Source organism: Megascapheus bottae, chromosome 6 (genome assembly GCF_031878675.1).
Source record: "Megascapheus bottae isolate mThoBot1 chromosome 6, mThoBot2.hap1, whole genome shotgun sequence".
NCBI lineage: Eukaryota > Metazoa > Chordata > Mammalia > Rodentia > Geomyidae > Megascapheus > Megascapheus bottae.
In genome coordinates this window covers 2,230,890-2,255,048 of record NC_143514.1, presented here as the reverse complement: position 1 = coordinate 2,255,048, position 24,159 = coordinate 2,230,890, and the positions used below count along the sequence as shown (strand labels likewise).

The window sequence follows — 24,159 nt, the reverse complement described above, 5'->3', positions numbered from 1 at the left end:
ACTATAGACTGGTGCTCTACCACTTGTGCCACAGCACCACTTCTGGCTTTTTCTGTGTATGGGGTACAGAGGAACTGAACCCAGGGTTTTGTGCATGCTGGGAAAGCACTCTACCACTAGGCCACGCTCCTGGCCCCTCCAAGCTTGCTTTGAACCGTAACTCTCAGATCGCAACTTGAGTAGCTAGGATTACAGGCGTGAACCACCAGTGCCCACCAACCATCTCCTTTGAAATTCTTGCACTTCAGAAACATTATACAAATTCATAAGCCATACTAGATTCCTTTCCATGTTCTATATGCCTGAAAGTGCTTCATTTACTTATTTATCATCTCCACTTCACCAGCAGAAGGCTAGAAGTAGAGTTATGATTCAAGTGGTAGAGCACACACCCTGAGCACAGAAACTCATGGACAGTGCCGACGCCTTGAGTTCAAGCACATGCACGCATGCATGCACACACACACACACACACACACACACACACACACACACACACACACACCCCTAACTAACTAAATAAATAAATAAAGGGAAGAAGAAGAAGCAAAGTGGCCAATTCTTGGCTAGGGCAGCCCTGAGTAACAGCTCTGGCTGGCTTGTGCATAGGTTCTGGGATAGATTTCTAGAACCTCAAAGAAAATAACAAACCAAGTGAAAAATCTTAACAAGAAGAGGCAGGGAAGTGAAACCAGACAACTGTTTTTCTGAATCCACTTTTCCCTCCCCATCGATTCCATCAGTTTTGTCTACCTGAAAGCCAATCAGAGGCCCACCCAAAATCCTAACTCCTAAGAGCAATGAGTCTCAGATCATCCACACCACAGCCCCCTCTCCCCTAGCGGGTATAATTAAAAGTGGACTATTTTTAGATGAAACACAGGAGAATTCGCTATCACGGAGGAGACAGATCTACTCCCAGCATTCTCCTGTCAAAGCTTTTGAAATGGAAAACGCTGTGCTGCATGCAGGGGAATTTTTTAAAAGACACTGAACATCTGTAATGGGAGTGGAAAAGCCATGGACAGCGTGCAGGGCTCGGGGAGTGATTAGAGGATGAAGAGGCAGCTCCCTCAGGGGTACCCCAGCCATGCAGTAACAGTTACTCCGCAAGTGTCCCCAGGAAGTGAAGGGACAGAGGTCAGCTGCCCAGGTCACCAAAGGTCCATCTCAAAGCCCTCAGCATATATCAGTGCCACAGCCCACTTCTGAGCTCTGCAAGGTCAGCGTCACCTTGAAGATGACACACTGAGAGGCGGGCACAATGTCACACAAAGGAATCGAAACATCCCACTCTTCCCTTGACAGACACACTTACCAAGTTCTTCCTCCTCCTTTCCTTCCTCCCTTTAAATGGGCCCACAGTAATTTGGGGATGCCGTGTGTGTGTGTGTGTGTGTGTGTGTGTGTGTGTGTGTGTGTGTGTGTGCAGAACTTAAAACTCGGGACCTAGGTACTATCCTGAGTTTTTTCACTCCAGGCTGGTGCTCTACCACTTGAGTCACAGCTCCACTTTCAGCTTTCTGCTGGTTCACTGATAATAAGTCACATGGACTTTCCTGCCTAGGCTAGCTTTGCACTGTAATCCTCAGCTTCAGCTCTCTGAGTAGCCTCACAGCATTTAGGGCAGTGGCTCCCCTGAGGTCACGCTGTCATTTGGGCCACCCTGCATTTAGTGATTGTGGTCACAGAATAAGAGATGGCTCTTATTTTATTAGCTTTCCTGAAACTACAGAATTTCTCCCCGTTGTGAATGAAAGCCACAAACCCTTGTGGTATGCCAGTCCCCGGGACAGGACTGGGCCCAAGTAGGGATCACGTGACAGTTGTCACAGGTGTCAGGAGATGATGATAGCATGCTTGGCTGGCCACCTACAGATTACAGTAATTAACCTGCCATCAGATCCTATGATTTGTGTTAATATACAAGGACGATATTACTACAGAGAAAACTCATCTTAAAAAATTATTTTCTTGACTTGGAAAAAATCATATTAAGTGAAGTAAGCCAGACCCAAAGGAACATAGGCTCAATGGTTTCCCTCATTGTCATAAGTAGTATAAACCTTGGACTCTCCTAGCAGAGGATTACAATAGGGCAAAATCTGGATACATAAGGTCATATAGGATGAGGCTAAATGAAAGGACCTTCAGGATATGGAAACAAGAGCTTCATAACATGATTGTTCTTAATGTACTATGCTATTTCTCATCTCTTTTATTGCCCCCTGGTTAATCTCATATTGTTACAGTATCTGATCTTGTTATTTGGTATATTGTATATATGTTGGTTTTTTTTTTTAAATAGGAAAGGGAAGGAGTAAAACAAGATGAGGGGAGGGGTTGGGGGAAGGGAAATGGGGACAAAGACACGAAAAGGGGTATCAGTATGTGAGAAGTAATGCACCTTCTATCTGGTGAATATAACTGTAACTCCTCTATTAATTACAATTAAAAATATGGATTATATAAGTCAACATAGGAAAAGATAATGAATTTCCCCAAGTAAAAAAACAATAACAACAATACTATTTTCCTCTGTCAACTCAGGTACTGTATTTTAGAAATTAAAGACACATTAATTCAGATAAAAAAAATCTATTAGCTCTTAAAGACTGTTAAAAAGGTCCATGACACAACAAAAGAAAGATGAGAAGGCTGAGCCTTGAGGCCCATGCCCTATAATCTCAGCTAATCAGGAGAGTGAGGTAGGAAGGTCACAGGTTCCAGCCCACCCTGGGAAACCCAGACAGACTCTATCTTGGTATGAAAATAATATAAAATTAGACAGACATGGTAATCTTGTGGCCCACAATCCTAGTTATTCAAGAAGTTGAGTTCTGAGGATCACGGTTCAAAGCCAGACTGAGCCAGACTGGGCAGAGAAATCAGAGAAACTCTTTATCTCCAATTAATCAGCAAAAAGCTGGAAGTTGGGTTGTGGCTCAAGTAGTAGAGCACTACTAGCCTTGAGAGAAAAAGCCAGTCAAGAGCACAAGGCTCTGAGTTCAAGTCTCAGCACTGGCGCACATGCACATGCACACAGACAGACAGACAGACAGACAGACAGACAGACACACACACACACACACACACACACACACACACACACACACAACTCTGGGATACAGCTCAAACCAAGCGCGCCTTCCTGCGTCCTCCCCAGGGACCCCCAACCACACCTGCAAGCCGGGACGCAGTAGCAGCAAAGGTGGGGTGCGGGAGGGCAGGCTCTGCGCGCACCCACGGGGCGCACACCACAGGCGCACACTCGCAGGGCACACACGCGCTCACCTGTGGGTCGGATCACCACGGCCGCCACCTCCACCGCCTTCTCCTGGATCTCCTGCCAGGCGCCGTGCTCGGCGATCCACTCGCCCACCACGCACCAGTAGGCGCCCTGGTCGGCGGCCAGCGCCGGGTCCAGCGTCAGGCGGAAGCCGTCGGCGCCCTCGGTGCCCAGGCGCACGGCGCCCGCGCGGTAGCGCTGCTCGTAGCCGGGCCCCGCGCGCAGCCGGCCCAGGTGCGTGAGCGCCAGCACCGTGCGGTGCTCTGGCCCGCGCCGCAGCTCCCAGCGCAGCGCCAGGTGTGTGTGCGGCGCCGGAGGCAGGGCGAACGCGGGCGTCGTCGGGGCGGCCGCCGGGGGCGAGGCCGGGGACGAGGAGGCCGAGCAGCGCAGCTCCAGGGGCTCTCCCTCCCGCAGGCCCAGGCTGGGCGCAGGCCGCTCCGTGGGCCCGACCCGCAGGGCATCGGCCAGCACTGTGGAGAGAGACGGAGGGTCGGTGAGAGACCGTGCACAGCACCTCTGCATTGGAGACCCTGCACCAGCACTCGTATGCGAGACCCCAGGACCTTAAAGACCAGAAAATTCTAGTCCTAGGTTAGCCGCAAGCAAGGCTGCCACTTCCTAGTTCCTGGAAGTAAGAAGGAAAAAGGAAAGCCAGGGAGTGATCGTGTACACGGATAACCCGAGCTATTCAAGAGGCTGAGATCTGAGTAGTTCAAAACCAGCCCAGGCAGAAAAATCCAAGAGAGTCAAAACAAAAATCACTCAAGATAGCCGGGCGCCAGTGGCTCGCACTGTAACCTCAGCTACTCAGGAGGCTGAGATCTGAGAATCTGAGGACCCCGGTTCAAAGCTTGCCCGGGCTACCCTGCTGTGGTTCAACACGGTAGAGGCTAGCCTTGAGCTGAAGAGCTCGGGAATAGTGCCCCGGCCCAGAGTTCAAGCCCTATAGCCTAATAATAATAATAATACAAAAAAAAACCCCAACAGGATCTCCTATAAGAATAAGGAGGTGTGATGGGTGAGCTATGGTTAATATAGTGATGCTTTAATTCTTAAGTCTTTCGTGCCCATGGCTGGAATTTTACAGAGAATCCTATCGGAGGTGCAGCATCTTCTCCAATCACTGCCTAATCAATGCCATCTTCTGTAGCATCGTTTTATCATAGGTATCCCTAGCCCAATTCAAATCTCTGTGGGAACATAGAAAGGCAAAGATAAATGCAGCATATGTATAAAATAATAACAATAATAATGTTTCTATTCCGTGAGCCTCAAATTAAAATTGTTCTTGCTCATTTACTAATTAGCTGGGTGATTTGGGGCAAGTAATTACTAATGTTCTTTCATTTCTTTGTGTGTATAAATTTTCCTATCCTATCATCTTCACTGGAGTCAGAGTTAGAATGTTGGAATAAAGCTACTTGGAACATGGAAACAATAAAAAAAAAAAAAAAAGGAAGCCAGGTGTGTTTTGCAACTAGTGCCAGTAAACCTGACTGTTCAGGAGGCTGAGATCTGAGGATCAAGGCTCTAAAGCCAACCTGGGCAGGAAAGTCAGAGAGACTTATCTCCACTTAACCAGCGAAAAGCTTTAATTACACAGTCAGGTCAGTGAACTCAGGGTGAGTACATAGTTCTTTCTACAACTGCTGGGGTAACAGGTAAGTCGAGAGGGGAACACTGCAGGATCTGCTGCTCCTATCAACTCCGATACCATTAGCATGACTACAATTTCCTGCCACAAGGCAGTGAACAGTCTCGATGGTACTGCTAGAAGCCCTGGCTAGGGTTACCTTCCCAGGCTCCACACCTTTCAGGCAGGCTCTGAGGAGAAGAGGAAGCAGGGGCTGGGGGCATCCCCACAGCCATGGAGCTGACAAATGACAGAGCCAATGGTTGGGCTAAGAGGTCAGCTGGCTCACCTCTTCCTTTTTCTTTTTCTGCCAGAATTGGGGCTTGAACTCAGGGCCTGGGCATTGTCCCTGAGCTTCTCTTGCTCAAGGCTAGTGCTCTACCACGTGAACTACAGCGCCACTTCCGTTCTTTTCTGTGTATGCAGAACTGAGCACTCGAACCCAAGGGCTCCGTGCCTGCTAGGCAAACACTCTACCTCTGCGCCACACTCCCAGGCCCGGTGTACCTTTAACTTGCACCGTGTCCTCATAGTTGCCCTGGACTGTGGCATCTGTGCTGGGAGTTGAACACTTGTAGAGGCCTTGGTCCGACGGCTGGACATTCTTGATGTGCAGCTCCACGGCGTCATTGGCTGTCCTTCTTAGCACGACCTGGCCGGTTCGCAGCCGCTCCCGGTAGGGCTGTGCGGCGAAACCCACCTCCCACGTGCTGGCCAGCTCCACGAAGCCGCCGCCCGCCGACGAGAAGCTCCAGTCGAAGTTCTGCTCGCTGGGGCCATCGTAGTCGCTGACGTTGCAGGGGATCACCAGCTCAGTGCCCGCCACCCGGACCAGGGCTCCTGCCGGGACTCTGACCACGCGGCCTCGACACACAGCTGCAAGCACAGGAGATGAGACGCAGGAGCTTAATCCCAGAGAATGATCCCCAGTTGTGAAGGGGGCAGCTGGAGCCACTCCTGGTCACGGACATGCAGGGTGGATCGAAGCATCCGAGTCTCTGGGGCAAAAAGGCTCCACAGGAGGCTGAGCAGCCCCTCCTCAGCTGGGAATGGCCCCTCCACAACCAGCTCCCCACACAGGCCTGGAAGTCTAAGTTCTAGAAGCAGATAACCGTGCCCTGAGCCCAGTAGCTCATGTGGCCATCCCAGCTATTCGGGGGCTGACATCAGGATCCTTGTTCAAAGCCAGCCCTGGCAGCAAAGACTATGAGACTCTTATCTCCAATTAACCAGCAAAAACCAGAAGTGGAACTGTCTCAAGTGGTAGAGCACCCCAACCTTCAATGAAAATGCCAAACAAGTGTGAGAGGCCCCAAGTTTGAGCCCCAGTACCAACATGCGTGCACATACATGGACATCTATATATGCACACACATGAAAAGTAGGTTCACCACGAACTTGAATAACTGAGTCCATCCCATTACCATTTAGCAGGCATACCATTATCACTCAATATGCTGTAGAAGCAGTTAGCTGATCAAGTATTTATATTCCCACCCGCCTTGCATCCACCTCCTCCCTGGAGCCCACAGGCTCCCTGCAGTTTCTCAGTCCCAATTTACAGTGATGGATGCCAGTATTTTAAATCCTAGAATGGCCTGCTGATATAATGATTTAACTCCTGTTATCCGACATCGCCTGTAAATTAATTTTGAAATATGACAATTCTACCAAGTATTAATTTTCTATTTTCTGGCTCATTTCCTTCTCTCCACTCTTCACTCTAATCTAAATTCAGAACACAGGTGGGAAGGCATGAGGGGAGTGGGTAAAATTAAGGCTGTGGTGGTTGGGGAGCTCAGCAGACAGGGAAGCGGGGCTGGAGTGTACTGCCCCCCCTCCCCGTGTGGATTACTGACCCTATTGACAGGGTTCTCAGGGACTAGCACTCCTGCATGCTTAAAAAATTATTTAAATTACATTTTCATTATCATTGAGTAGTTGTGCAAAGGGTCTGTGAGTCCCTTAGGAAGGCTTCATAGAGGGCACCAAGGCTCACACCTGAAAGCAGAGCTGCTCAGGAGGCTGAGATCTGAGGTTCACTGTTCAAAGCCAGCTCAGGCAGGGAAGTCCCTGAGACTCTTATTTCCACTCAATAACTAGCAAAAAGCCTGAAGTAAAAGTGTTGCTCAAGTGTAGAATACCAGTTAAAAGCAAAAAAAAAAAAAAAAAAAAAAATCAAGCAAGAGTAAGAGGCCCTGAGTTCAAGCTCTAGTACCACACACACACACACAAACACACATAGAGAGAAGGGGCAGAGAGTAACTAGACCACAGACACATTGGGAGAGAAGCAGGGGAGCAGTGCACACAGGCAACAAGGTATCAGGAAGTTAGGGGACCCAGGCTAGACTCTGCCCTTCACCTTGACCTTGGACTTCCAACCCCCAGGACTATGGTTTGTGCAGAGCTGGCTCCCCAGGCCTCAAATCCCGCTGCTGCCTATTCGTGGGTTGTACAATGAATTGATGGAAGTTGTAACCTGATAGGTCTGGTTTGAAAATGGAATTTTAAATGAACAGAAAGTATTACAGTACATTACACCTAGTAAGGGATAAATACTGTTCAAGCAGGGAGTATTTTGTTAAATAAGCAAAGGTATGCCAGGTCAAGCCATAGTGAAACCTAATATCTTGGGCCAGGGTTTGAAACCAGGCACTGGTGGCTCATGCCAGGAATCCTCGTGCTTCAGGAAGCTGACATCTAGAAGATCACGGTTTGAAGTCAATCTGAGCAGAAAAGTCCATGAGGCTATATGTCTAATTAATGAGCAAAAGCCGGACTAGAGGCATGGCTCAGTGATATAGTCCTGGCCTCACCTGTGCAAGGCCCTGGGCTCCATTCCTAGCCTGGGAAAATAAGTAAATAAGAATATATGTTTAAGTAGATAGCTGAGAATAACTACCATTACACATCTCTCTAGAATGGAAGGACTTAAAGAGAAGTTCTAGAACATACTACTTCCTTTCTAAGGTACCTGGGTGGCCATGTAATGATCACACTGCCTTACCCCTGCCTCTGCCAACATTCACAGCCCAGCCAGCACAGCTACTCCTCAGAGGGCTGACCCCACAGCCTCACCCCTACCTCTGCCAATGTTTACAGCCTGGTCTACACAGCTACTCCTCAGAGGGCTGACCCTGAACCTCCACTCACAGGGATGGGAGCTGGGGCTGAAACCATGAAAATTCCATGTTTGCTGCCTTTTCCTGAGAGGAACAAGGTACAAGGAAGATGACTCATTCTAAATGGCTGCACACAGGTAGCCATCTACCTAAAACAAGCTGGCTGGGTGTGGTGACTCAGGCCTGTAACTTCAGCAACTCAGAAATCTGAGATCTGAAGATCATAGCTAAAAGAGAAGGAGGGAAGGAGGGAGGGAAGGGGGGAAGGAAGGAAGGAAGGACTAATTAAGTGGCCTGGGGGCCAGAAGCATGGCCTAGTGCTTGCCTAACATTCAGGAAGCCCTGGGATCAATTCCTCAGTATCACATACACAGAAAAAGCCAGAGGTGGCACTGTGGCTCAAGTGGTAGAGTGCTAGCCTTGAGCAAAAAGTGTCCAAGGATAGTGTCCAGGCTCTGAGTTCAAGTCCCAGTACTGACAAAAAAGAAAAGAAGAAGAGAAGTGGCCTGGACCAACACCTGCACTGCAGAAGAGAGCTAATAGCCTCAGCGGAGCCCCTGGACCAACCCACCCAGGGCTGACCATCACTTCCCACACAGATACACAGACACATGCAAGCGTGCTTGCACACACACACAGTCCCTCACTGGCTTCTTTAGGTTCTTAAAATTTTGCCCACCCCCACTTAGTTTTTTCAGTTCATTCACTCACTGGCAACTCCAAAACACTGAAATAATAAGTCTTTCTGTGGAGTACTGGCCAGCTGGGTGACAGATCAGAACCACCACCAAAATGGAAAAAGCAAAGGTTTTTTGTTGTTGTTGTTGTTGTTTTTATTGTCAGCCATGGGGCTTGAACTCTGGGCCTGGGTGTTGTCCCTAAACTCTCTAGCTCAACGTAACCACCCTACCCCTTGAGCCACAGCACCACTTCTGGTTTTCTAGTAGTTAATTGGAGATAAGAGTCTCTCAGACTTTAGTGCCCAGGCTGGCTTTGAACTGAGATCCTCAGATCTGTTTCCTTAGTAGCTAGGATTACAGGCCTGGGCAGAAAAGTCTATGAGATGCACACTTCCAATTAACCACACAAAAAGGCCAGAAGTAGAGCAGTGACTCACATGGTAGTGTGCTAGCCGTGAGTGAAAAAAAAGCTAAGGGACAGCACCCAAGCTCTGCCCCAAGAATGGCCCAAACAAAGTTTGTGTGTTGGTTAGAATTTGATCTTTCAGGTCAGGCACGGTGGCTCATGCCTGTAATCCTAGCTACTCAGGAGGCTTCAATCTGAGGATCGCTGTTCAAAGCCAGCCCTTGCACAAAAGGACCTGAGACTTTTATCTACAATTAACCTCTAGAAAAAGGAAAGTGGGACTTAGCTCAAGGGTAGGGCGGTAGTCTTGAGCTGAAGAGCTCAGGGACAGTGCCCAGTCCAGAGTTCAAGCCCCATAACCCACACACACAAAAAGTTAGATGGACAGGCTTGGAGCCTGTGTGACGTTTCCTCTGTACTTCTGGCAACAGGAGCTTTGAACAAGTCCAATTCATTCTCTTGATTCTCCAATCCTTCCACATGGCTGCCAAAACCTTCTCTCTGGCTCTCTTTCTTCTGGCAGTGCCAGAGTCTGAGCTCAAGGCCTCATGCTTGCTTGCTAGGCTGGCATGGTCCTGCTGTGCCACTTCTGCAGCCCAGATACCCGGCTTGCTTAGCGGAGACAGTCTCATTCACTGCCCACCCACCGTGGGGCTCCTGTCACCATACCCAGCTTCCCTCCATGCAGAGAAAATCCTGTGAACTTTTTCTACCTGGGTTGGCCTGCTCTTCCTAATCTCATCCTTGCGTGCAGCACAGGATGACAGGTTGTGTGCCATAGCCTTGAGGTAAGGGCTGGGAAGGGGGCAGTCTCGAACTTTTCCACCCAGGCTGGCCTCCAATCACAATCTTTCCATTCTCAGTATCCCACAAGTAGCTAGGATTATAGGAATGGGCCACCAGTGCTCAACTTGAAACACCTTGTAAAACATAAAGCTAATGTCATTCCACTGATTGGGACTCCTCCTTAAGACAAAAACTTGTTTGTTTCTGATTTTTGTTTTGTTCTGTGACTATACTGGGGCTTGAACTTGGGGCCTCACAATTTCACTTGCCATTTTTGCTCAAGGATGGAGCTTTACCACTTTAGCTTCTAGCCTTTTGATATTTAGTTGGAGATAAGAGTCCATCAGATTTGTAGGTCTGAGCTGGTTTCAAACCAAGACCCTGGTATCTCAGCTTCCTAATTACCCAGGATTACAGGTGTGAGTCACCAGCACCTGACCTGAAAGATCAAGTTCTAATCCAAGACACAAACCCAGGCAGTCTCGTGGGCTGTCCTCTCTTCTGTGCAAATCAAGATTTTCCATTTCTGTAACAGAAATTTCAACTTGCAACCAGCAATCTGGTATTTAGTACAGACGTCTTTTAATATTGTTAAATAACAGCAAATGATACTTAAAAATAAATATAACTTGTAAGAAATAAAGCATATGGCTCTTCTCAAATCAAAAAGGATATCTACAGAACCACCCAGTGCCAATTTTTGTCAGAACCTTTTAAACAGTTGATAACAAGGAAGAATAAAATTCTTCCTCTAGTTTTCCAAGTTCTACCAGTATTTCAAATTAAAAGCCCCAAACACTTCTAAAACCAAATAATGCTAAGATAGCTCCCCATAAAACTGACTTTTATGTCAAGAGGTGGCCTAGTGGTAGAGTGCTTGCCTAGCATGGAGAAAGCCCTTGGTTCAATTCCTTGGTACCACATACACAGAAAAGGCCAGAGGTAGCACTGTGGCTCAAGTGGTAGAGTGCTACCCTTGAGCAAAAGAAGCTCAGAGACAGTGCCCAGGCCCTGAGTTCAAGCCCTGGGATTGGCAAAAACAAAAACAAAAACAAAAAAGACTATTGAAACTGTGTTTAATAGTGACAGTCTGCTTGTCTCAAAATAAACAGGAAAAGGAAACAAGGTGTTCGTGCCAGTACTGCAGCTTGAACTTGAGGCCTTGTGTTCTTGCTTGGCTTTTTCTCTCAAGGCTGGTGCTCTACCACTTGAGCCACACATCCACTGCAGGCTTTTTGCTGGTTAACTGGAGGTAAAAGCCATACCTTGGACTTTCCTGCCAGGGCTGGCTTTGAACCTCACTCCTTGGACTTCAGACTCAAGAGTGGTTACGATTACAGGCATCCACCTGACACAATTATGTTGTATCACAATAAAATTGCATTTTTAGTACAAATAAAAACACAGAATAGTAGACAATTACTGAATCTTTGCCCAGAGTCAAGAACCAGGAGGGTGTCTCCTGTCTCTCCCACCTGTTAAGAGAGCCCTGGGTCTCTTCAATGTGCAGTACAAAGGAAGTGTGCTGTGCCTTGCTGGAGCGGCCGGGTCAGGTCAGCCTTCCTAAATGAAGACTCCTCCCTCCAGCTGCCAGGCTGGTTGCTGTTTAATTCCTATTACTTAAATTTGTTACATGAAACTACAAAAGCTAGGAAGAAAAAAACACATCTCAGCTAAAGCCAGGCACGAGAGGTTCACACCTGTGGGCCTCAGGAGACTGAGTGTGAGGATCCAGGTTTAAAGTCAGCCCAGGCAAACAAACCCAAAAGACTCTCATCTCCAGTGAACCAGCAAAAAGCCAGAAGTGTGTGTGTGTGTGTGTGTGGTACAAGTGGTAGAGAACCAGTCTTGAACACAAAAAAACTAAGCATCTGTAGCCTTGAGTTCAAGCCTCAGTACTGGGGTATGCACATGAATATGTGCACCTGCACAAACACATGCATGCATGCATGCATGCACTTATACACACACACACTCACACACACACACGCAACCAAATTTTACTTCTCTTTCCACCTCCTTCTGAGATCCATGGGAAATAATTTATTTCTCAAAACAATATTTTAACATTATTCTAAATCAAGACATGCAGAGTGCTGCAGCCTGAACATGAAGCATTCTTGCAATTGTTTGCTCTCACTGGTCAGTACTCACCACACAGCTGCCCACAGCCAACAATCAACCTCTCTTATCTGACCATATGTAAGATAGGTACCAGCATTCCTGAACTCTCCAGTTCTGGGGCCCTACAGCCTCTGTGTGCTTTCCTTCCTTCCCTTCCTACCCTCCCTCCTTCCCTGCCTTCCACTGCTAGTTCTGGGCCTTGAACTCAGCACCTGAGCTTTATCTGCTCAAAGCTAGCACTCTATTACTTGAGCTACAACGCCACTTCTGGTTTCCTGGTGGTTAACTGGAGATAAGAGGCTCACAGACTTTTCTGTCTGGGCTGGCTTTGAACGGTGATCCTCAGCTCTCAGCCTCCCGAGTCTCCGGGTTTAAAGGTGTGAGCCACTGGCGCTGATGCTTATGGAACCTTTAAGAGAAACTCAGGACTATGGATCTCCAGATGGCGTCCCAGTGATTGGGTGAGGAGTGGACAGAGAGCAGCTCAAACTTGAAAAGCTTCTGGTGCCTTTTCTGGAGTAATGAAAAGGCTCCGTGTCCCCAGTTCAGCTGACAGGGTGGGAATGTACCCGTGTTCACAAGGAAAAGGCACCACTGTGCATGGTCAACAAGTCACAGCCAGTGCAGGGCATGTAATGAAGTCGCAGGTGGTAGTGTTCTAAGACCCTCTTCCGGGGAGAGCAGGGCTCCACCATGGCAGTGGCTGCCACCACCAGGGGAAAGCTGAGACACATAGACAAGCACCCTGCCACTGCACATTCAATCACAAGCACTGAAAACCAGGATGGGGTGGTGTGGGTTCTAGGTGGGCCTCCCCCAGGAGGGTGGGAGAGCCACAGGGTCGCAGCCCCGGAAGGACAGGAGTCAGAATCTCATGCTGGGCTGGACCCCACTGCACACAGGTATTGCCACACCAAGTACGCCAGCCAGCCTGGGCATGTCCCCACTTATGTGAAGAAATGGCATAGTGGTGGTCACCTTGAAGCAGGGCTAGGGTCAGGAGAGTGGAGAGGGGGAGGGGGAAAGGAAGGGGAGAGAAAGAAAGAAGACTCAAGCACACAGGCATGCATGTATGGCAGTTCTGGGACACACACTCAGGGCTTTGCACTCCTGACTGGCTTTTTCACTCAAGGTTAGCACTTTTCCATCTGAGCCACACCTCCACTTCTAGGACAAGCCCCTTTTTAAGCATCAAGTAAACAAAGGAAAGGAGGAACCCCAGCGCATTTCAGAGAAGGCATAACCAGAAAGGCATCCTCTCTGATCTCAGCCCTCTCCCAGGAAGGACCTACAACCCAACCGTCCTCTTGGGGGACATGCCAGCATATCCCAGCTATTCAGGAGGCAGAGACAGGAGAATCTCAGTTCAAGGTCAGCCCAGGTAAAACTTAGCAAGAGCCTATCTCACACTAAGCTGCGTGTATGTGTTACATGGGAGTGGTCTCAGCTATCTGGAAGGTGGAGATACAAGGATCCAGGTCCAAGGTGGGTTTGGGTGAAAGTACGAGACCCTCTCTGAAAAAGAAACTAAAAGCATGATTAATACACACGGAAAAACCATCTTTTTGAAACAGGGTGGAAAGAAATAGTCCCAGATTGGGGGGGAAGAGGGTAACAAAGAGTTACTGTCCTGCTTAGATTATCTGCAAGTATGAAAACAGAACAATGAAATCTGTTGAAATCTGATTTTTTTTTTTTTAAGGAAAAGGGAAAAGGGTGTGACAGAGAGGGTGAAGGGACCCAAAACACTTCATTCTGTGTGTAAATGTCATAAAGAAACCTCCCTAGTAGAACCAAAGCAGAACAAAAGAAAAAGAGGGGAGGGGGAGGAAAGAAAAAAGGAGGGAGGGAGGGAGGCAGGGAGGGTTTGAGAGCATGGTCTAAGTTGCTGGACAAGCACAAAGTCCTGAGTTCATTTCCCAAACCACTAAAACATCAAGGCCACACACAGTTGTAAGGGAGCAGGTTTCTTCCCTGGGCTTAGAACAAACCCTCCTCACTCCCACCCCGGACAAAGGAAACCCACAGATGACAGACAGAAGAATCCACACTGATGCCATCCTGAGGGTCCCCCAGCCTCCATCACTGGTCCTGGCAGGGCAGGGAAGCCCCTCTGTGGGTCAGCTCACCCTGGCTCACTCCACACCTGTCCATTTGTTTCCTTTATACTATCTGGGAGCCTCGGGAGGGAGCATCAGATCCCAGCTCGACACACCCTGCCCAGCTACAGGCGTGGTGAGGTAATGATGTGAACAATCCTATCTCAAAAGGCTTCAGGAATCTCAGACTCAGCATTGACCTTTAGGCAATGACCTATAGACAGGATATCAGCAATTGCTTAATCTCATTAATGTCAGAAACATTCCCTCACGAAAACATTTTCAAAGAAGCTCTTGGGCCAGAGCATCACAGAAAGCAAAACCCATCTACCTGTGTGGGGCAAGTCTGACACAAAGCACAGACCAGAGGTGAGCTCTAGCTGGGCCCATGTGCTCACACCTGTAATCCTAGCAACTCAGGAGGCTGAGATCTGAGGATCAAGGTTCAAAGCCAGCCCAGGCACAAAAGGACCTGAGACTCTTATCTCCAATTAACCTCCAGAAAATGGGAAGTGGGGCTTGGCTCAAGGGTAGAGTGATAGCCTTGAGCTGAAGAACTCAGGGACAGCGCCCAGGCTGAGTTCAAGCCCTCTGACCACCACCCCCCCATACACAAAATAACAATAAAAAAATTATTTTTAAGCTGGAAGTGGAATTTTGGCTCAGGCTCTAAGATGAGGCAGGCTGGGGGCAGATGACACAGTGGCAACGCAGACAGCTGGATGGGACAAACCCCCACCCCTCCCTGCCACAAGGCACAGAGCTGGAGGATGCTAGACCAGAGAGTAACATGCAGGTCTGTGGTCTGCCACAGGCACTTGACGTTGTACCAGGACTGCTGAAGTCTGGTTCTCTGCCTGGTACACATCAGCATGAAGCCAGGAAGGGAAGGCATGCCATCTGGAGTGGAGAGGCTGCACCACCCCCACTGGGAGGAGGGGGGAGCAGTAAGAAGACCCACAAGTGCTGTGTCTCATACACACAATTTCCAGGCAGTACTGGGGCTTGAGCTCTTGCTTAGCTTTTCTGTCCAAGATTGGCACTCTACTGCTTGCACCATGGCTTGATTACCAGCATTTAGCTGGTTCATTAGAGATGAGACCCTTTCCTGTCTGAGCTGGCTTCAAACCCCGATCCTGAGGTCTCAGCCTCCTGAGTAGCCAGGATGACAGGAGCCACAGGGGCTGGGATCCATGCTGATGTTACTCGTGAAACCTGTTTGTCAGATAAATGGTTATTAAAGTGGGACAAAGCATATCATCGCACAGGCGGTGACTCCAGGCACAGAGGCGCAGCCTGGTCTTTCCCGGAAGGCACCTGGCTCTCTTATCAGCGCTACTCCTCAGAGTCTCCGTAATTGTTCTGTGAACCATTTTCCTCCTAAGAAACAAGCAGAAATCGGATTCCAGCCTGACTTATCACCTTCATTCAGCACACTGCCAGACTACATCAGACCTGCGTGAGGCTGGCGCCACTCTGCTCTACAGGGCCACCAGGCCCTGCCAACACCTCTCAAGGTAACTCTCTTCCCCCTTTCCCCAAATCTAATATCCACAGCCCCCACCCCCCCCCAAGCTTGAGACGCTTACCTGTCCAGCTTAATAGCTAATCCCAAATGGAGCACGCCAAAAGGGACTGGAAACAGCTGCTACCTGCGATACCTTCCCTGTTCTTGGATCTCCACTTGCGGCGTCTGTGGAACTTTCCTCTATCAGCCCTTGGTCCTCCATTTCATGCCTACAGCTCCAACAGGAATCTAATGGCTCATTCACTCTACTCTGCAGTTTAGCTACAGCTGGTTTTATTCTGGATTCCATTTCCTAATTCCTTCAAGATCTCTCAGTGTCAGAGGTGTGATAAACAAGGTGAAGAACAAGAATGTCTACTCTGTAGAGGACAGCGGGAGTGGGACACGAGTGATTTTGAATCCTCGGGGGTCACAACCACACTCACTTGCACTAGCACACCTGTGTTCCATGCCTGCTCCATGTACTGGTGTAACCAGTACAGCTGTGACCCCATGCACTGGCTCAGGTTGGGCATCAGGCACCCAGCTCGCTGTTGACCAACTGGATTTCTAGACTAAATAAAGCTGATGGCTATAATGTCCTCTAATAAATAAGAAAACACGTGCAGGTGCCAGCTTTCAGAAAATGGAAGCACACAGAGTGGTGCCAAAAGTAGGTTTTCTTTTTAACTTCTCGTGGCAACATAAACCAACTCAGACCCCAGGTCAGCTAATAGGCCACTTTAGTACAGGCAGCAGGGACTATGGCATTTACAAAGTGCTACCCACCCCTTCACCTCTGACACAGCACAAGACAGTAACTGACTTAAAAAACAGCCCAAATTCACTCTTAGAGATTCCTAATGAGCTTCAAAATATCTGCATGCAAACTGGGCACTGGTGGCTCATGTCTGTAATTCCAGCTACTCAAGAGGCTGAGATCTGAGGACTGAGGTTTCAAGCCAGCCTAGGCAGAAAACTCTGTGAGACTCTTTATCTCTAATAAAGTACCAAAAAGCCAAAAGTGGAGGCATGGTTCAAGTAGTGGAGCAGTAGTAGCCTTCAGTGAAAAGCTTGGGGACAGTGCCTAGGCTCTGAGTTCAAGCTCCAGGATTGGCACCAAAAAAAAGGTAAAATAGAGACAGACTGACAGACAGACAGATGCCTACATACATAGACAAGACAGACAGGCAGACAGACAGAGATCTGCAAGCCACACAAGCTGGCCAGTGGGCTCAGCAGGGACATCACATCACCCACAGCACTGCAAAGCAGCTGGGGTGAAGGTCAGAAACACAAGTTCCTCCTGACATCATGGAGGTTTTCTAGATGTTTCTTTCTAGTCCAGATGTGATCCAGCACCACACTAAACCTCTCCCTTACAGACCAAGGAAGAAGGAAAGTTCCCCTAAAGCCTGAACACATTTATTCGTTTTTCTTCTTCTAATACTGGGGCTTGAATCCAAATGCCCGGCACGTATTTCAGTCTTTTTGCACAAAACTGGTGCTCTACCAACTGAGCTACAGTTCCACTTCCTGGTTTTTGCTACTTAACTAGAGATAAGTGTCTCTCAGATTTGTCTGCTCTACCTAGCTTTGGACAGCAATCCTTAGATGTCAGTGGCTAGGTTCACAGGGATGAGCCACTGGTGCCCAGTTTAGGACACATTTCTTAACGAATCAAGACCACAGACTGGAGACATCAGCCACCATCAGGAGGTATGTAAAATCCAAAAAGGCACCAAGGTGTAGACACAAGGAGTGTGACTGCAGCTCTTTCCCAGCTCAGCCCTGGGAGAGCAGAAGCTTCCACTGCCTGGAGGGTTAAAGACCAGGGAAAGCTAAATTCACATTTCTAAGATGTGATTACTCAATTCCAACATTCTCCAGACTCTGTGTCCTCAATCAAACCTTGATTGGGGGGCGGAGTAACAAGATGAAACAGCCTGTCATCGGCGAGGCCTGGCTGGACTAGAGCCTCCCACCCTCCCGAGCAAAAGACCCCAGCACAGGAAATGGGCTGGAGCAAGGACCCTGCTGCTAACTAAGGACAGACAAGCACAGCAGCTTCCAGGACCCGTGGAGACACCAGGCACGTAGGGCACAGCCAGCACACGATGCAGAAGACAGGCGAGAAGCCAGGACCAACCAGAGGCCAGATGCCCACTGGCAGAGGTCAGCCGGCTCAGGGGATTCTGGAGACAGGAGTGAGGCCCTCTGGGACCAGCAGGACCCATCCTTCCCACAGGGGCTAAGAGCTGCTCAGTCACAGCTGTCAAGGACACAGAACCACTGAGTGTTAGAATTAGGGCCAGAATCCAAGTCTCCTGTCTCAAAAAGCAAGCAACTTAAATGTTACCACATTTTAGCTACTTGTATCAATTCCTTTCCAGGTGTGCAAAGAAACATTTTGACTCAAAATGATCTGGATCAACACAAAAGACAGAAGGCTCCAGGGAAGGTGCTGGGACTGGCAGCCACCAGGTCTGTCTGGGTTTGAGTGCCCCCCAACCCTGCCGTCCTGGCCTTCAGAGAGCTCACCACCTCACCTGTCAAGTGAGTGAGGTAAAGCAGTAGCTTCACTATAGAGCTGTAAGGCCTAAAAAAACGAATCACCCTAAAAACACAAAAGAAATGCTACATAAAAGGGAGGAAAGAATAGCCACTGGTGGCTCACACCTGTCACCCTAGGTATTCAGGAGGCTGAGCTTTGAAGATGGAGGTGTGAAGTCAGCCTACCACACAGATTTCTGAGCCTCTTATCTCCAATGAACCAGCAAAAAGCAGAAGTGGGGGTGTGCCTCAAATGGTAAAGCATCAGCCCTGAGTAGAAAAAGCTAAAGGAGTATTTCCAGGCCAAGTTCAAGCCCCAGAATGGGCACCTATGAGGATGCATGCACACATACACATGTGTGTGCACACACACACACACACACACCATTTAGTATTTAGGCAAAAACTTATTTTTAAACCCACTGACTACGGCAGTTGCAGTAGTCACCTTTTCCACAAGACAAATTATGAAGAATTTTTGCCACTGCAAGTTATTTTCCCAAGCAGAGTCAGATGGCTTCACAGCGCTGCCTTTAACAAACCAATGGGGTTAAATGAATAGCCACCAGCCCCAGCCGGATAACATGGGGTGCAGATGCTCACTGCCACCCACAGACAGCCCATACCCTATTTCCCACAGCCAGAAGTAGCCCCACTATAAAAAAACCTTAGATGTGGGCCAGGAGGTTGGCCTAGTGGTAGTGTGCTTGCCTAGCATGCACGAAGACCAGGGTTCAATTCCTTGATACGACACACATAGGAAAAAGCCAGAAGTGGTGCTTCAGCTCAAGTGGTAGAGCTCTAGCCTTGAGAAAGTCCAAGGCCCTGAGTTCAAGCAAAAAAAAAAAAAAAAAAAGTAAATGGAATGGGGGGCTCAGCTGGGCAATTCACCCAACAATGGATGCCCACATAGATGCCCCCAGCCAATGCCTGGTCAGCCATGATTCTGACAACCAGGGCTCTAGTCAGCAGGCTAATAAGAATAATTAGAGCCAGGGCAGGCATTAATCAGCTTGGCAGATACAGGAATTCTGTTAACAAGGCTAAAATGAGTGCCAAGAAACCTCTGAAGGCCTCCATGCTTCAAAGACTGTTGAAGCTGTGGGACTGTCCCCGGGATTTCTCCCTCAGGCCTTCTCCTCCAGGGGGCTGCCCACTGGCCTCTCTCAACAGGCAAGCGTGGGGACTGGCCTGGGGTGACAGACGGAGGTACCTCAGGGGCTGTCACTGGGGCCTACCGGTTCACCCCCCAGATCCTCCTTTCTGTCTGTAAGCACACTTTGGTTAGCAAACCACAATCTTCTGATTTCACCTAAATATCCAACACAAGATTGGTCAATGTTCTCCTTCGCAAAGTCCTGAGATCAAATCCCAGCCCTGCCATGAAGATCTGTATGATCCAACAAAGTCATTTAGATTTCCAAGACATCAGGTTCATAGTTCAAAGCCAGCAGGGGCAGGAAAGTCATGAGATTGTGAGTCATGAGATTGTGGAGGATTTACATATTCTCTATGCCTGCAAAGCATAAGGAGGAGCAGGGGCCAGTGGCTCAAGCCTGTAATTCCAGCTACTCTGGAGGCTGGGATCTAGAGGATGGAAGGCCAAAACTAGCTTGGATTGAAAGGCTCAAGAGATGCTTACTTCCAAATAACTAACAAAAAGCTAGGCTGGAGGCAGAGTTCAAGTGGCAGAGTGCCAGTCCTGAGCAAGTAAGCTAAGGGAGAATACCAGGCCCCTGAGTTTATGGCCCCTGGTATGGGAGAGGAGAGGGGGAGAAGTAGGGGAGGTAGAAGGGGGAGTAGAGGGAAGGGAAGAGGGAGGAGGGGGAGGTCTGATGACTAAGGTAAGAATAGAGGCAGGAGTACAGCCTAATGGGAAAGCCTTTGCCTAGCAGGCACAAGGCTCTGGGTTCCATTTCTAAAGGAGCAGTTTTTTTTTTCTTTTTTCTTACATCCTTTCACACTGAGGGAGTGCTAGCTGTCCCCCCAGATCTGGGGCTGAGCATTGATCACAAGAAGGACAGACCCCCAGGCACTGTTTCTCAAAGGCACATTGTTGCAGCCAGTATTGAGTCTACTTGTTAGCTGTGCTTAGCCTACCTCATTAATGTAATACCCTTCCGTAGCATTTGAATTTTAAAATGCACAGGGAATGCTTTTGTCACTTAAAAATGATTTCAATGGATTTCCAAAAAAAAAAAAATTAAAGAGATAAAGAGAATATGTAAATCCTTCTCCACAATCTCTCCAGGCCTTTCAGTGTCCTCCCCCTCTCTCTCTCTCCTCTCTCTCTCTCTCTCTCTCTCTCTTTCTCCCCCTCTCTCTCCTGACACACCCTCCTGCCTGCCTCATTAACCCCACCCCACCCATTTCCCACGGCAAAAAGGATCCAACAGCTGGCTTACCTGACAGCCAGCGGCTCCCTAGCTACTCTGGAAGCTGAGACCTGAGGATCATAGTTCAAAGCCAGCAGGGGCAGGAAAGTCATGAGACTCTTACCTCCAATTAACTACCAAAAAGCCACAAGTGAAGCATAGTAAAGAGTCAGCCTTGATAGAAAAAGCTAAGGGACTGCACCCAGGCCCTAGGACCAACACAATAACTCTGAGGACATGACAAGGATGTATATGTATTTAGTCAGCCAAAGCTTATCAAACACCCACTCTAGGACACAAACCTACTAATAATTGACTGAAAGAGTGATCAAGGCCAGAGTGGCTCAGCTCTGGGGGTTGGAACGGTGTCCAGAACAGGAAACGGGCACACCAAAAGATCTGACACATCCCCCCCCCCCCCCCCCGAGCCCCAGCCTGGCACAAAGCCTCCAGGATGTGCCCTAGCCGCTGCCCCAGCCCCCCCCACACATAAACTCAGGGTTATTTCTTAGTGAGTTGTGGCCTTTAACCCAGCCACACTCTAGGATTCCCCAGAGCCTGCCCTGCACTTCTACCTTTCCTCTCCAAATTCTAATGGTTCTCATGGCTCAGCTCAAATGTCATCTCTTCCATAAAAGCTGCCTCATCCCCAAGTCAAAATGCACCCTCCCCCCCTTACCCTATTGGTTTGTGTCAAGCAGGCCTTCGCCTGGGAGTCCCAGGAACTTTTGTGAACTCAGTGAGGATTCAGGATGTCGCCCTTTGAGGGCCAGGCACTAGCAGCGTGTCGCATGTCTGTAACCATAGCTATTAAGGAGGCAGAAGAATTACAGTTTGAAGCCAGCCTAGGTAGAAAAGTCCATGAGACTCATCTCTCTGATTAACCAGCAGAAAAGGCAGAAGTGGAGGTATAGTTCAAGTGGTAGAGTGCCAGCTTTGAGGGGAAAAAAGCCAAGTGAGGGCACAAAGCCCTGGACCCTGAGCTCAAGCCCCACACCACCATCACCTCTGGCCCCCAGGATGGGACATATGAGAGGGACCTTCAGGACCAGGGCTCCAGCAGTGGATGAAAGAAGGACAAGTCAGAAGAGGAGAGGGATGGGGCCAGAGGCCGTAGGACAGGATATGTCAGCTGCCTTCCAAATCCTCTTTCAGGAGTCAGGGCAGGGTGGAGCACAGAGAAACTGGGAGGGGCCCTGGGGCTCTCAGCCACAGGTGCAGAGGGCAGAGCTGGGGGCTGCTACACTACCAATTCATAGAACCCTTCCCTGGAAACTCACAAAACTCCTGCATAGTTGTCTTGAGATGTTGCCCTGGCAGGACACACAGGAAAACCAGCATTTTCCTGTGTCTGTGTTGTATGTGATCCAGTACTGGAACTTGAACTCCGGCCCCTTCTGCTCTATCCTGGCTTCTAGCTAGAGCTCTATGATGAGAGACACACCTCCAACTCCAGCTTTTTTTGGGGGGGGGCAGCTGGCTAACTGGAAGTAAGCCTATCAGATTTGTCTGTGGGCTGGCTTTGAACCATGATCTCCAGATTTCTGACTCCCAAGTAAGCTAAGATTACAGGCATGAAACGCCAGTGCCCAGTTTGGGGGGAGGGGGGGTTAGTTTGTTTTTGTGGTCCTGGGGCCTTGGGACCTACCAGCAAGCACTGCCCGCCGAGCTTACTACCTAGCCTGCCCACACAAGCTCACCCTTTTGAAGCTTGTCCACTCTTTTTTTCAGGGGGGAGTCATTGCCACCACATGAGCACTGTGCTCTGGAGACGCACAGTACACACCCTGGACGGGCCCCCTCGTCCCTGATAATTCCCCATGCATTACACCAAGATGGGCCGGGAGGGAGGCGTACAGCCCGTGTCACAGACCTCCCCCCCACCCACTCCCCGGGGAGAGGCTCTCAAAGTCAGAGTGGGAGCTTCTAGGCCTTCCAGGCCGGTGTGCTGACAGCAGGAGACCTCAAGTCCCCGGTGCCCCAGGAGAGTGCCTGCCATAAGGCCTTGCTCTGGGACCCGGGGTGAGCGCTAAGTGCCAGCTTCTTAACCCTAGGCCCAGCTGGGGCCCCGCCAGGCCTCGCAGCCCTGCGGGGGTCCGGGGCTCGTCCCGCGCCCATCGCCGCTTCAGGACAGCCTTCCGGGCCTGGGGGAGGAGGTCAGCCAACAGACTCGCCTCGACGGCCCGTTACCGCTGCCCAGTCTCCGCCAGGAGTGGATGGAAAGCGGAGAGGGGAAGCGTCCAGAGATTCCTGGGGTGGGGGCGGGCGCGGAGCCCAGCCCGAGGCCCCGAGGCTGCGGCGAGAAGCCCGGGGCGGGCGGGAAAGTAACAGGTAGAGAAAGTTGGCGGAGCCAGGCTCCCGCGTCTTTGTGTCCGGACAGGGGGCCGGGCGGCTTCGGAAGCCGGGGCCACGCCGTGACCTTCGCCCAAGGAAGTTGCACGAAGAAGGCGGCGAGCTCGGCGCGGGCCGCGTGTGCCAGGGAGAGGGTCCCGCCGACCGCGCCAGGCGGGGCTCTCCACGGTGCTGACCCGGGGCGCGCGGGGCCGCCCGGGCCGCGAGTTCAAGGTGAGCCCGGCGCCTGCGGGCCAACAGGTAGGGCGGGACGGCGGGTGCGGGCTCTCCCGGGCACGTGCGGGCACAGGCCAGGCCTAGCAGCGCTGCCACCCGGGGTTCGTGGAGGTCGGAGCGACCCTGCAAGCCGGGCCCCATCGGCCGCCCGTGCGCCGTGGCCGGGTCTCCCCCGAGCCGCCCGGGACCCCCCCGCGGCGCCCCCGCCCCGCCCCCGAGCCCCCCGGACCCCGGGCCCGCACGCACTCACCCAGCCACAGGAGCGCCAGCAGCAGCAGCGGCCTCGGCGCCGGGAGCCCCATGCTCACGGGGCGGGAGCGCCGCTGCCCGGCCTCCGCCTCCGCCCCGCCGCCGTCCTCGAGCCGGCCTCCGCCTCCTCCCCGCCGCCGTCCTCCGGGCCGGCCTCCGCCTCCCCGCCGGCCTCCTCCCCGCCGGCCTCCCCCGCCGCCGCCTCCAGCTCCGGAGTCAGCGCCCCTCCGCCGGGCCGCGCGCCCGCTCCGCCCTCCCCGCCGGCCGGGAAAGCCCAGGGCCCGGGCGTCCGCGCGTCCCGGGCAGCGACCGCCCCTCCCGCCGCCCGCCGCCCGCCAGCCGGGAGCCCCGGAGCCCCGGAGCCCGCCGCTCCAGCCGCCCCGCGCCGCCCGGCCGCTCCCGAACCACCAGGAGGAAGCGCGGCGCCCGCCCGCGCGCCCGCCCGCGCGCCCGCCCGCGCCTCCGCCCCGCGCGCCGCCAGCCGCAAACACAAACTTCCCCGGCCCCGCCCCCGCCGGCCCCGCCCCCCCAGGTAACGGGGGCGGGGCCGGGCCTGCTTAAAGGGGAGGCGACGCGGAGGAGCCCACCACCCCGGGCCCCGCCCACCGGGGAACTCTCCGCCGATCTTAAAAAGTTGGCGAGGAAGACGGGTCTGGAAATCCCATCGCGGGGGTCTCCCGTGGCGGGGGCTCCCGTGGCGGGGTCCCCCCAGGCCGTCGGCTGGCCCCCGGGCTTGGCTCCGGGTCCCTCGGGCATCTGCTGGCCC

At 51.1% G+C, this 24,159-nt stretch overlaps 1 protein-coding gene across 1 annotated transcript in view; it reads right to left on the bottom strand.

The window, feature by feature from the left end:
* Ptgfrn (prostaglandin F2 receptor inhibitor) overlaps positions 1–23,710 on the bottom strand; it is a 42,724-nt gene extending 19,014 nt beyond the window's left edge. The window contains exons 1-3 of the mRNA XM_090334091.1: positions 23,395–23,710; positions 5,430–5,798; positions 3,295–3,759 (exon numbers count right to left, since the gene is read on the bottom strand). Of these exons, the coding sequence (XP_090190217.1) occupies positions 3,295–3,759; positions 5,430–5,798; positions 23,395–23,446 (886 nt within the window). The 5' untranslated portion in view covers positions 23,447–23,710. The remainder of the gene's footprint in view (positions 1–3,294; positions 3,760–5,429; positions 5,799–23,394) is intronic.
* Positions 23,711–24,159: the final 449 nt, after the last annotated feature.